The following is a 15395-nucleotide window of genomic DNA, read 5'->3' on the forward strand; positions in this document are numbered from 1 at the left end:
GAGTCAACTGGCGTGGTTTCGAATCCCCGGTTGTATGTGACAAGGAGTAGGGTCGCCTGTCCAACCTCGTGGGTTTTCTCCGGGTCCTCCGTTTTCCTCCCACTGCTAAAGACCCCTACGCGCAAGAGAATGATTGAAATAAAATTGAACCATATGTTAGTCCCGAAATGACCTAGTTTGTGTCGAGTGGACGTTAAACCCCATTTCTCTCTCTCTCTCAAATAAAAATTAAATCAGAGCCTCAAGCTGATCACCCAATCATTCTTGTCTGAAAATAATTTTGAAAGCTATCAAACACATAATTACAAATATTTTTTTTAATTTCAGCTCAGTATAAACCAAGCTCAGGAACAAAACAATCCTTCATTTACAATGCTTCTGGTAAATGGATCTGTTAAAAATTATCTCTGAACTCCTGTTCTGGTTCTTCCTGGCTGGACACAAATTCTAAACAAGGTGTGATGCCCCAAAGAGTTTGTTTGTTATTTTATGTGGTTTTATAATAATATTAAAGACAAAGACTGATAAATCCTGGATTTGAAAGGTGTATGGAGAAATTGAACCTGGCAAAATGTTTAAGTTTAGACTCCACTTACCTTTAAAAAGAGGTGAACAGAATTGATTTAACCGGGTGTATAAAAGATACCTTTTGAAATAAAACTGTATAAAATAAAACTGTTGCCTTTTGAAATAGAATTGAGTGTATAAAATAGAATTGTTGCCTTTTAAAATAGAAGTAACTTACAACAAACAATTAAATTGTTATTGTATTGTAATAATTATAATTAATAGTTATGACCTGTCCATCAGTATTTTTTATATTGTTAATTATGTTATTAATACTGTGTAGTTTATGATAACTGTGATATATGTCAGCATTTGTTAATATCTGTAGTTTTATAGTCAGCATTATCTGGAGTTTTATTAATTAGTGTGATATATAAGTCGGCATTTGTAAATATCTGGAGTTTTATAATCAGCATTATCTGGAGTTTTATTAATTAGTGTGATATATAAGTTTGCATTTGTTAATTATGTGAAGTTTTATTCATGAAAACCTAAATCACTTGAAGCCATTGATTGTCATTTGCATTTTAAGACAATATCTAATTTTTCACGTCTCAATACATGCTAAAATATATTCAGATTAATTATTTAAAGATATATTATGTAAGGTTCAGATAAAGAGCTGGCCGTTCTTGCTATAATACATGTAGTTTAAAAATAGATAATGCAAAATGAATATATTGAAAATTTCATTCAAATTACTGTATTCTGTTGTAGTTTTGACAAGATGAGTGTATTGATTGTTTATTATCATAACCACAGTATTGGTGTATTCGAGACGTAGTCTCGCTTCTCCATTTTTAAATTAAATCATTAAATGGTTGAATCATTCTAATCTATATAAAATCAGAGCCATCCGATGATCTAGAGAGTCGATTAGAGTCCTGTCTAATTAATAATTTATATAACATTTAAGGCCTGAAGAAAGACCTGCAACAGGCAAATTTAGCTCTTGAATAATGTATCTTTAACATTTGATTAAAACTAAAAATCAGAATATCTACTGTACATATGTATTCTCCTGGCTTGGATTCAATCGGATTTAAACTCGGCCTGTCAAAAGATTTTACTTAACACTTGTTAGCGATGCTGCTGCTTGTTTGTCCGCTCAGGATGCTGAATGTTTCAAAATTGTTAATCCTTGATATTTTTGTTGATACTGAATGGAATTTAGCCATTTTTGGATGGATATTCCTTTCAGAGATTCATCTTTTACAATGTTGTAGATTGTAAGGGATTAAAATCCCTCAAATGATAATCAGTATATGTTGATTTTACGATTGACGTAAATATGGATATAAGAATTTTTTGAATTCATTCATTACTGTGATAGTCGGTATTTGTAAATACAGAGTTTTATACATATTCAGTTTTTGTAAATATTGTATCTTATATTATAAAATTTTTGATATAACAAAAATATATACAAGTATGTGTGATAAACTTAGTTTGCTTATTGCCTTAAATCTGATGGGGGTTGGGTTGCCAAATGGTTAATGTGTGCGCTTTGTGTCATAAGGTCTGTCATTGAGTCAAGTGGCATGGTTTGGATTATCCACTTGTAGTAGGGTCGCCTGTCCAACCTCGTGGGTTTTCTCCTGGTCCTCTTTTTTTCCTTCCACTGCTAAAGACCCCTACGGGCAAGTGATTTATTGAAATAAAATTGAACCATATGTTAGTCCCGAAATGACCTGATTTGTGTCGAGTGGATGTTAAACCCCATTTCTCTCTCTGCTTAAAATGTGCCCCAAGCACATTGAGGAGCACATCAACGTCTAGGCTTGTCTTTATTAGCCTAAGTAGTGCAGATAACCAGGATGTTAAACGGCATCTCATTTCGTTTTCATTGAATTGGTAGTCCTAATGAAGAGTAGTTTCCCTTTTATCATAGAACCAGACCACTATAAACGCGACTCGCCCTATTTTTGCTGATTTTATATTCTATTTGCTTTAGACCATGATTAATTTTTCATTGAATAATTTGGAAGTACCTTTTTGAATTTCGTAGTTAGAATAACCCACTAATTTAAAACAAAAAAAAGACAACTTTTTTAGGTGATCGTTTACAATAGCCACCAAATTACAAATTGCACAGATGATGAATTCATGTCGGCAATTAGAAATAGTGTACATTAATTTCTTTGTTCGAGATGAAATATAGTGCTGACAACACCAGATAATCCGAGGCTCCCTGAAAAACCAATGTACAGGACCCCTATCATGTTCAAATTGAGTTTTGTGACTGTAACTGGGAAATGAGCAACATCTCAATGCATTATAATTAATCTAAAGTCCATGTTTTTTTAGAAAACTGCTGGCATATTTGAGAAAGCAGATTCAACTGCTGCTGTCCCATTGTTCTGGAAGGAGGTTCCGATTTCACATCAAAGACACTGCTACTTAATATAAACCTTTCGAAATTGATTTCCCCAAATCGTGACATCCCCTTGCAACTGCTGGGTGTGTTCCTACGATAAGACGACCCTGCCCACAAACAAAACACAAGATACCTCAGAATTTTTCATAGTGTTTTCGCCATTGTCAATGGTGCAGGACAGATAACCTGACAAGGGACATTGTCGACGGAAACAAAAATCTTTGATTGCAGCAATTTAATAAAGAGTAAGGCGGACATGCCATCCGTCATAGCTCAATGCATTTCAATGACCATCTTCATTAGCCCGGTTGGCACGTGCAGAAAAATGTAGAGTAGTTTCCCTTGTATCATAACGCTAGATACCCGCATGCTTATGTATCATAAAAGGCTAAACGATGTCAGGATGAAACAAATATTTATTCTACTATCAGCAGCCTATACTGAAGATAAAAATATATCCTCTACAAATGAAAAATTGTCTTGGTCAGCGGCAAGCATTGATTCAACATCGAAACTCCAAAGAAATCAATGTTGAATGAAACTCCAAAGAAATCACAGGGGGTTGGATGGCCGAATGGTTAGCACGTGCGCGCTGTATCATAAGGCCTGCCAATGAGTCAACTGGTGTGGTTTCGAATCCCCGGTTGTACGTGACAAGGAGTAGAGTTGCCTGTCCAACCTCGTGGGTTTTCTCCGGGTCCTCCGGTTTCCACCCACTGCTAAAGACCCTACGCGCAAGCGAATTATTGAAATAAAATTAAACCATATGTTAGTCCCAAAATGACCTAGTCTGTGTCGAATGGACGCTAAACCACCCCAAAGAAATCATATACATTTGCTAAATAAAGAGAATATAAAGAAATCCCTCGAATCAAAATTTAACTCCTTCTGCAACATATCGTCTTCGTCTAACTCAGATAACAGCATATTACGTACATATTTCATTTCTAAACCTACTATTACGAACTCTCCAGACTATTTATATTCAGTTACAAACAGAGATTATAAGAAAGCTATGGCCACATTTCTATCTGATTAAAACACATCCTATTCCGTGTCGTTTTTTATAGTTCAATAGAAAGGGACCGATACCGATACAAAACAATTCCAGCTGTTTATGCAAATTTATGCAAATCCTGAGATTTCCTACAATTTTATTAATCTCTTTGACCCACAAAAATCAACTGCCAGGCAGTGGCTTCATATGTATTTTTGACTTTTGATAAGAGATCTAAATGAAATTTGGTGGTAACTACATGTAGGTGAAACCCTATACATGTACTATTATGTAATATGTATTAATTCTGCCTGTTATACTGATTTTATACACCGTCCAGTATTGAACAGGTTTGTTGTAATGTAAAGCATTGGGGACGAATCCTATCAATTTTCAGCGCTTAACGATATGTCTTACTTGAGGTTCACAACACTTTTTGAAAACCTTATGATAACGCGATAGAGACTACTGTTGTTAACAGATTGTTTTCAAATTTGGTGTGAAGCATTGAGTTCTTGCCATGCACCTTCATTGGATGATAAGAGATTCGATTGCTGCTGTCCCAATCCCATTGTGCTGTAAGGAGGACTCGATTTCACATCAAAGCCACTGCTATTTTATGTAAACCTTTCGAATTTGATTTCTCCAAACCGAGAGATGCATCTGCCGAGTGTGTTCCTGCGATAGGACGAGAGAGAGAGATAAATGGGGTTTAACGTCCACTCGACACAGAGAGGCAACCCTACTCCTTGTCACGTACAACCGGGGATTCGAAACCGCGATAGGACGACCCTGTCCACAAACAGAACACAAATCTATGAAAAGCCAATGGACATGGGAAGGCCAATATGCCATTTGATAAAACAACTAAGATGTATTTGATTTATACCATTGCCGTTTACTACCCATAAAATATAATGTACAATAAAAGATATTTCCCAGAAGCATTCTTAACTGTTGTCATGGTTGAGCTGTAGTCAGATTTATCCAGCTATCTATAAGCGGATTCACGCCTGCAGCTTTTGTTTCCCCGCGAAACATTCATTCACTAGAGGGTACTTGATATTTTCTGTTATTGACAAATTCAATAATCGATTTTGGCAGTCGTTTAGGTCAGTTTTAGGCATTTAATAGAAATCATTTAACGGGAATTGTACCAGTTTTGGTCATATGAGCTTCTGGACTTTTCCGTGTCGGCTGAACTCCTTTAAGCTTTGCCGATACCGGAACGCTCATCTCAATTGGGCTTAAAGGAGGCTTTTCACCATCGCGAAGAGGTACTTTTATAGCTTCATCTCTTGGATCATCTTCGCAGTATTGACTGAAAAAACTTGGGAATAGAAGGGACAGGGCAAGTGTCATACCGCCAACACAGAACAGAATGAGACCTATTAATTTGCACATGTCTAAAGTGGTATTATAGGCTTCGGCATTTCTGTCAACGTAAGCGATATCATTATCTTCATCAATCTTCTCAAGGTGATTTTTTGGGGGAACCAGATAACCCACCAATATACCAATCACCCCAAACAGTAACAAGTTCACCCCGACCCACAAAAAGATCTTCCACCATATTGGAGGACATCTTCGACGTTTTGGGTTGGAATGAAGCAAGTAACGGAAATCATCGTCATCTTCGTACACCAACGGATCTTTAAATGCATGGGACTCGTAGAAATTGTGTAAATACGATTTAACTCCGAAATTTAGGGGGCAACTGCGTTTTCTTTTTTCAGACTCCTTCCCCTCACCTCTGCTACCTTTCTTGCCGTGTTTTGGCGGGAGATCATGAATCTCCTCAGCCGGTTCTGAAGGTTCATCTGCGTCATCAGTAACCAAATGTTTGCGGTCCTGTTTATGACTCGACGCCATTTTCCATGAACGTATATGTTTAATAAGCTACCATTTTACAGGTGTTCTGAAAGTAGAAAAATAGAAAATGCCACATTAACATATTCAATCGATTAACGGTAATTGGAACCGTTTATTCACAATGAGGAGCAAGCCCGCCTGTCAAACCCTGTGAGTTGTCTGTGGGTCCTTCGATCGGCAAGTATGCACTGGCTCATTAAAGATGCAATATGTAAGATATAGATAAAGAGCTGACAGTTCTTGCTATAATAGATCAAAAATATATAATGCAAAATGAATATATTGCAAATTTCAGTTAAAATACTTTATTCTTAGCTAAGTTATCAATGTATGGAGTTTTGACCATATGTGACATTGAACGTTATTATCGCAACAACGGTACTTGTTATTCGAGATTTAGCCTCGCTCCTCCATTTTTAAATAAAATTAATAATTAGTAGAAGCTTTCTAATCTACTTAAAATCGGAGCCACTCGATCCGATGACATAGAGAGTTGATTATGGGCTTGTCATGTTATTAACTGTTTAATTAAAGGGGCAATAGGTAAGATTAGATAAAGATCTGACAATTCACGCTATAATAGTTAACAAATAGATAATTAAAACAGAATATGCTGAAAATTTCAGCCAAATTGCTTCACTCTGAACCGAGATATTAGCAATTCAATTTTAGGTTAGCCTGGATCGTCATTATTTACCGTTGGTACGATAATAAACAAAGTCTCGATTATTCATTTATACGTTAAATTATCCATCCCCAAATGTATTCAAATCTACTGAACATCGCAGGCAAACGATGGCATCAGAGTTGATTATGGACGGGATAAGTTAATTAATGTCTAATTAATAATTCAGATAACATTTCAGGCATAAAGAAAGACCGGCAATAGGCAGATTTAGCTTTTACATAATAAATGTTTAATAATTTATACATGTATAACAGTTGAAACTAAAATTAAATTTAGCTTTTACATCATGCAGCTTTAACCACTATTTTCTTGGGATTTTCCACCCTTGTTTCACCTGGCCAGTAGTTTCGGGCGAACAACCAATGTTCCTTGTATACCATTGGCAGCACATTAAAATTCCCCTTATAGCGTGTATGTCCGTTTTCATTAACCCGGGTTAGTGAAGAAAAAGGTAAGGCATTAAACCCCATTTCATTTCCTGCTGCTACATAATCACTTGGAAATGTCTTCTATTGTCTTACACTATTAGTTTGATATAAATCTGGAATTCAACCAGGCTACACGCCGGATTGTCATTGATTTGTCAGATGCACAGATGTCTGAAGCAGTGTATAATCCGGTCTGTAATATCCATTGGGCTTTAGTAGCTTCTTAATTACAATAGGTTAATTCTACAGTTAGATGGATGTCAACCATAATCCTTTATATTGGAATCTCAAATTACGCTAACGCGAAACGAATTAGACATTTATTAGATTGGATGGTGCGTGGAATTTAAGGCTAGATATAGGTACAACGTGAATTATTAGCTGTATGAACTTCTCAAATAAATCAGGGGTAGCATCAGGTGTTCGACAAGAGTTAGAATACCCCGTTTTCTGCCCGCCATCTTTTACATTCCGGCTAATTAGTGACGTCGACGTGCAGTGACTCTGATGTCAAAGACAGTAATGACAGGGACCTGTTTCACGAAATTTTAACTAAGATAAAAATCCAAATTTTAGTAATTTGATTGGATAATATTAGGTTCATTTTAGTGCTTAGCCAATCAAAATTGAACTATATACTAAAATTTGGATTCTATCTTTAATTAAGGTTTCGAGAAACAGGGCCCTGATTGTACAAACTACAATATAAACAAAAACATTTAATCATCAATATGCCACAGCTTTGCATTGCAAATACTATGTCATATTTGTTTCCATGGAGTCAAATTATTATTTTCATTAAACCAGAAAATGTTTTATTAAAGAAAGATCAAAAATACCATAATAGGTTAATGTTTGTTTAACGTTTCATAACGATATCTAACGAGAAGAAATTAACGTCTGAATTAAACCAGATTGATATGGCGCTGTAATCAGAAATCATCTTCTATAAATATTCAAGCAAATTGATATAATTAAAGAATATTAAGCAGAAGCAGAGGTTTATTATAGTATCTCTATATTTTGCCGACTGTGTTTGTTCTATAACAATAGTAGAGTAGAATATAAACCCACGCATATCGATTTCTGTGAGTGAACCCGAACTAAATAAGCTTGTACTACATGGTTAAAGATACAGCCTGATTAAAACACAGATCCTAATTCGTGGCGTTTTATATATTTCTTAATTTCGTTTTACTCGTCTTTACTACACTAGAATCTGGAAGAGTAGTTATATTACCGGCGTTCTGGTTGACATAGGCGTACGGGGAAATTTTTGACTGGGGGGCGGTGGTGGTTGGTGCCCAAAAAATGTAGTTAGGTTCTTAGTATGTTACATAATAGTAATAAATTCGCTGTTAAATTGGACACACTCAAGAATACAATATTTTTTTTTTATACAAATTTTACAAAGTACAATTGTGTGCCCAAATTTTCCCAGCATTTGGTGCCCAAAATGGGGGAGCGGCCGCCCCCCCCCCAGCCCCCCCCCCCCCAGCTCGTACGCCTATGCTGGTTGAAGTGAGGGATTAGCCAATGAAACGGTCTCTTACGGCGAGTTCTTGTAGTGCGATGCACGGAACTGTGGGTAAACCACTAGAAACGTCAAAGCTGATTGATTAATCAATGTCTTACGTCACAGGCAAAGGCAGCTCGTACGACCCCTGACCCGACCTCCCACTACAACCGGCCAGACCTTCACGTAGTGTAGGCCATCGCAAGTATAAAAAACAGAACGAGACGAAATATAGATCTGTATTTTAATCAGATTGATTAAACAGCCAGTCAGTGGGGCTTAACGTCCGCTTCCACCCAGGGTGATATCGCATGCAAGATTATAACGTGGTTAGGGGATCACGTGGCTAAGTGGGTAAGACGCTGGCTCGCTAGCCTGGAGGTCGGGTGTTCGATCCCTGCATTGGCCGAGAAAGTTCATCCAGATTTTCCGGCAGGGTTTCCCCTTGTCAGTAATGCAGGACGGAGGGCCTGAAAAGGACAGCTGTCTAGTCCTTTGGATGAGACGAAAAACCGAGGTCCAGTGTATATATTGGAATGCACGTAAAAGATCCCCTGGCAGTTGGAATTCGATATAAGAGTAGGCGACAGTGCCGCTGCCGGGCAAAATTTACCCCCATAACACACTGTATGGCGTATGCCCGTCTTCATTAGCCCAATCGATGCAGAACAGTAGGACGTTAAACCCCATTTCATTTCATTTATAACGTGGTTATACTGGTAGTCGAACATGAAAGCTTCGTCAGTTATCTACTATTGGCATTGGTCATTGAGTGGCGTGGTATAACGTGTCGGGCGCCATGCCTAACCCCGTGAGTTTTTCTCCGAATCTCCCACAGGTTCATCCCTTTGCTAAAGACCACTACGCGCGAGCGAAGCATTGAAATAGAAATTACCTTACTCCCGGTTCTAAGCAATGAAGTCACCCAGCGACGAAAAACTAAATTTATCGGGAAATATTTTTTAAAAAATGTTTTACTTAATTTAAATCATATGAACCAAAGCGGTGGCTTTATTTACGAGGGTATTTTCGCTTTCATCAGGTCTCTGTAAAAAGGATTAATTTTCCGCAACGTTGAATTATAGCCCATTTCTCCTATCGGCATTGTTCTACTTGCTAGTATCCTTTGATCAATCCCTTTTGCTATTACGGATCTTACTAATTTCCGACAAGAGCTTCATTTTTTGGCCAATAAAGTCCAAAGAACTGCATAAATATGTTATTGATATGCACATTCTACACATCCAAAATTTAAATGAATAACTGAAATATTGATAAATACGGTCTAGCTAATCACCGACAAGAGCATTTTTTGTTAATATCGCCCAAAGTATTGCAAAAAGTGAACGACAAGGCAATATATGTTATAGTATATGCATATTCTAAACACCATATTCTAAATATAAATGATTTTATTATAAAAGATATTTTAAAAAATCTAATTTTAGTGTCATTTTTGTATTAGAGCCTATACTCGGTCAGTGGAACACAAAATCGGTTAAATTTTAACATTGGTTTTATCTGGAGATGCAAGACGACTTGTCATTTTCCAAAACAAATCAACCAATAAAATCCAGTGAATCAAAAGAAGTAAATGTGTATAGTTAGAAGAAAACATGAAATATAATGAAATCCATGCCAAATCCAGTGAAATGAGGTTTAACAACCTACTGTTCTGCTCTGACAGGGTTGACACTGTATAGGCCACGTGTGCTATGAGGGAAATTTTGTCCGGACAGCGGCGCTACGGCCTACTCTTATACCAAATATCTCCAACTGCCAATGGGTCTTTTACGTGCACTTCCAGGTGTATACGGGACTTCGGTTCTTCGTACCATGCGAGTCAGAAAATCCCGAGGATCTTTGCCGGTCAAAACCGGGAGGGAACCCGAAACCTTTCGACTAGTAAGCCAGTGTCTCACTCACTGAACCACCGTAGCTCCCCCAAATCCACATCCCAGTGAAACATGGTATGAGTCACATTACTAGATATACGGTTAGTTTGGGTGGGAATCTCCGTCGTCCATTTGTATAGACCAACTGAACCAGACTCACCGCGGGCGATTACAGACCTCGGAGATAACCGCGAGTCAGATTCAGCGAGATTAGGTGACTTACAAGCAATGAACCATGGAATATTTATGTATAAACGTATATAATTATACAGGAATTGGTTATATAAACATATTGCAACAGGTTCTTGTCAATGACGTAAATCAGTCATATAAACACTTATTGACGTAAGAGAAGACCTAAATAATATCTGCAACAATAGCCTATATGGATTGGAAAATCTTTAATATTAGTTTGACCTTTGTTGGCTAATTGACAATGACTAACTATTATGATTAATCTGTATTTAGTAATTCGCATGCGCGTAGGAAGTTAGAAATAAGAGGAACCCAGAGAAACCCAACATGTTATCCATTCCGGCTTCGAAAGCCACCAGATTTGACTCTGGCAGTCATTACGATCTCAAGTGCACGTGTTATATTCAGTATACAATTTGCGGGGAATCATTTTTTTTTTTGTACGGACAGCGACGTTTTCGCCTTTTTAACGCCGAAATGTCATTCAAGTATATTATCATAATACTAATTAACGTCTTTTTTTGTCCTATCTGAGCAACTAGACACGCATTTCTTCTGTATCTGAATTGGGGTGTGTGTGTCTGGTAAGAACGGTCAACACCCAAGATTTATTTTGGGCTTGTCATGTGAATATATTTTTCAAATCCTTTGTTGGGCAAAACGGTGTGTCTGTCAATGAGACTTAACGTCCGCAGACAAACAGGCAAAGCTGAACGCAAGCCGTCTTTACCTTCATGCAAATAATGCGAAAACTACAAGGGGTGGTTATCCACATATTTTTCACACCGCACATAATAATAATATCTACAAAGTTTGATATTATATAAGCTAAACATTATTGTCTTATTACATACAACATGTCCATCTATGCCTTAGGAACAGATCGGTGGAGTTAATTCCGAATTCCTTCATTTATGCCAGTGTTTTATTCAGTCCAATAACATCGCTTTTAACAAATGTTCCACGCTCGAATCCCGACGTGGGTAGAAAAGAAACTTCGGGAATTGGGTAAAAATTTCTAGGTCCACTCGTAAGTATATTATTGGTATGTACGTAAAAGACTTGATAGTTCGAATTAGATGAAGAAAAAGTAGAAGGACCGAAATCATACCGAATTTTCTCTCCTGACATTACATACATGACCATAGTAAACTAAAATTAATCATATGTTAGTCTGAATACATGACCGCAGTATTGTGTTGACAATACATTAAATTACTTTCCATTCCCTTTGAAACACGATACATGTGATACATCCCAATCATGTGATACATTCCAATCATGTGATACATTCCAATCGTGAGATACATTCCAATCATGTGTTCCAATCTTGTGACGTATTCCAATCAAGTGATACATCCCAATCATGTGATGCATTCCAACCATGTGATACATTCCAGTCATGTGTTCCAATCATGCGATGCAATCCAATCAAGTGCTACATTTCAGTCATGTTAGAAGTTCCAATCACGTGATACATTCCAATCATGTGTTCCAATCGATTATGTGATGCATTCCAATCAAGTAATACATTCCAATACAGAGTCCTAAGCACAAGACTAACTCGATCTCTTATTTCAGTTAATCCCGCCGAGATATCTGGTGTGTAATTATTTACCTTGGGTAAAGTAAAAGGAATGTGAAATTATCTGAGGTTATATAAGGGAAGAAGTTATTCATAACCAGAATATTTAGGATTAGGGTTAGGATTTTTATAGGGGCAATCTATACAAGGGTTTGGTTAGCTAATTGACATTCTGTACAATGCTTCTTCAGTACTTCAAAAGCATTTACCAGGTAATCAAAATCTTTATTCGTAAACACTGAGGTGTAAACTTTTTAATTTCATTAAATTCGTAATAGAATATATTTTTGATGACAGTCAGGGTGAATATTTTAGTTTAAGTCTTTATTCTAAGAATTGGTCTCTTATACAATATAAATATAGCTTACAAAGCAAGGTAATCAGAAACATTCCAAAAATTGTGACCTACTAAAAAGGTTTTAAGTATAAAGGTCATAACTACAAGACGCGAAATGGTTTTTTTTTAAATTGAACGTTCGGAAGGAAATGTGGACGAACTAATGGATAGGGGTAAACTCAGACAGGGGGATACGACCGAGCGAAGAAAGACAACTTCGGAAGAAAATGTGGACGAACGAACAGATACCTAGGGGTAACCTCAGACTGGGGGATACGAGCGAGCGAAGAAAGAAAACCTCTGTAATAACAATGACAAGGGACTAGGGATGTTTTTGGTATAGCTGAACAACCAGTTAGCAGGTAGTAATTGATGAAATGAAGAATGATCGATTTCACAGCTCAGAGCAAGAAACAGAGAATCTCGTCAATCATCAAGACAGACTCTCTATTTTCTTCCACTCCAGAGAGAATAGAGAGACTTAGCTTCACAGCACCTGATGTCTGGAACACAGGAGCTTGTCATGGGTATCTCCTTCAATGATAACATTAAGCCGAGACTATGTTTTATGCCTAATGTCTATCATATTCACAGGTGTCATCCCGATCAATTGATGACCGGGCTAAAACAAAAATCCCAAAGGCATTTGGTGGCGAGAATCTATCTCATAATACAATTAAATACAAGACAATTTTATTATTGACTAACATTACAAATAGAATCAAGAGTTTTAGAAATAGTTAGCATACACGACATCCGTCATTAATATAGTTAATGAAAGATATGGTATGGCTAACATCAGAGCCACCAACCCAGTACTTTAAATACAAGACTACAAGCTGTTGTCGGTGTGAATATACCAAATAAATGAAACGTGATACCGGATGTTCTAGAAAGAGTAAACATACCCCAATATATTTACAAAAAAACCGTAAAAAAACCTGTGTGTATGAGGCGTATTGGAGCAGGATAAGAATCAGACTTAATATATCATCCCACGCCGGACAAAGCCAGCGGGGGTATTAAAGTGGACTCTGTCCGCCCGTTCCGGTTTAGTTTCCAGAGTATATCTCATGATACCAACCTACTATAATAGCAGTGCCTGTTGCTAATTATAAAATTCTCATATTTCATGTTCTGTGTTTCTATTGAAACATATTTGACTTTGGTATACAAGTAATTGTCTTGATAATGAATCTTCTTGATGTAAATAATAGATAGCCTTAAGATATAAAATCAATGTCAGTATCGGGCGAATAGCCGCCGACCATTATAAATAAAATATTGAATTTCCTGCATCTCTCTCTCTCTCTCTATATATATATATATATATATATAATTATGTCGATAATTGAACTAAAGAATAGACGAGTTCTTATATTTTATAAAGACTGGAGCGGAAATGGAACCCGTAACGAAAAATCACATATTCCTTAATGGCATAACAACACGCTTTCTATATATATCCCAAAGTCAATAATATGCACTTATCTAATGTGACATTGTGCAAGAGCTAAATCTTCCTATTGCAGGTCTTTTTCTGGCTTCAAATGTTATATAATAAAGTATTAATTAGACATTTATTCGCATTAGCTAATAGTGGATTAGACAATGTCCGCTATATTTGTGTTAAACATTCAGACGGCGTCTACGGCCAATTGAAGGACTCTTTATCTAAATCTAACATAATGTCGCTTTAATAAAATGTTATTAAGCACATTCGAATATTATAAAAGTATAGAGAATTGGCAGAATAATTATTGCTATATATTTGTCTCTAAGGCATGAAGGTGACGGCATGGATTCAGTAGAAGGCCATGTAAACTTTAAATTGATTTGAAAGTATTTTTGATTGTATACGATGCAAAACTTTATTCTGCCATGCTGTTAATCTCCAATACTGTATATAACTTATATTCTGGCATGATTCACGGGTCAAGGGACGCAACCCTTGCCCGTGTCCCGAGCGCTGGCAACCGACGCTACACCACTGGCGAGGACGAGGTGAAAACATCGCTCGTTTTATATCGCAAATGATACACGTATTTACAGTAGTGTTGTTCCTATGCTAGTATATAATACTTATTACTGCACTGCATGCAAAATAAAACCGACGAGACAAACCTGCGGGCAAGACAAACAAGATAGACATTGCAAGAAATAAACAACAATATCAATTCAAGTTTATGGATCCGGACGCCATATATGTAAACATCAGTTTCTACCAGGTACCTTCGCCTTGTGGCGAACCCGCTTTCAGTTGGTTGGATATTGGAGTAGCTTTTATTTTGGAGAGTTTAAGAATGTTTAAACAGAGCCGGATTAAGGCACATGCCAACTAGGGCATGACCTAGGGCTCCGCGCCTTTAGGGGCACCACGTAATCATTCTCTGTGTTTCCCTAAACTCTCGCTTGGTTCAATAAATCCTCTCAATAATTTGCTGGTACATGTACAATAGAGCCATGATATATAAGCAACGGGTCTGGCGACAACTTGAAATTGCTTATATCCGATTTTGCTTATATCAGAGCAAATTCTAAATTACCTTTTTGGGAGTAAAGTGAAACTTTTAGAGTATGGAAGATTAAATAGAGGGCTTAAAAGTCAACTGATCCAAGTCCAAATTTCAATTAAATTAAGTTATTCCCCAAGGCGTGATTTCCCTCATATAGATTTTATCTTGTCAAAAGATCTAAGTCCTGTGTTAATATTTAAAGTAACATTTTCTAATCTAAATATTTTAATAACCGAAATACGATTATGACTTTCTGGAAGATTAATCCATGTCTACTTGGATCATTCACAATATCTGACCCCCCGTCTTGCACCTATCAAAAAACAAATCAAACATTTATAAAGATGATATAATAATAATCAATTTCGACAACCTGATTCACTTCCTACTACACTAATTTGTATATATCTTTATTGTTTGGG

At 36.8% G+C, this 15395-nt stretch overlaps 1 protein-coding gene across 1 annotated transcript in view; it reads right to left on the bottom strand.

Moving 5' to 3' along the window:
- Nucleotides 1-4818: 4818 nt before the first annotated feature.
- The window catches only part of LOC126818673 (neurensin-1), a 29505-nt gene continuing 18928 nt past the window's right edge, over nucleotides 4819-15395 (bottom strand). The window contains exon 2 of the mRNA XM_050546220.2: nucleotides 4819-5859. Coding sequence (XP_050402177.1) covers nucleotides 5079-5813 — 735 coding nt within the window. The 5' untranslated portion in view covers nucleotides 5814-5859 and the 3' untranslated portion in view covers nucleotides 4819-5078. The remainder of the gene's footprint in view (nucleotides 5860-15395) is intronic.

The sequence above is a fragment of the Patella vulgata genome, chromosome 4 (assembly GCF_932274485.2).
Source record: "Patella vulgata chromosome 4, xgPatVulg1.2, whole genome shotgun sequence".
Classification (NCBI taxonomy): Eukaryota; Metazoa; Mollusca; class Gastropoda; family Patellidae; genus Patella; species Patella vulgata.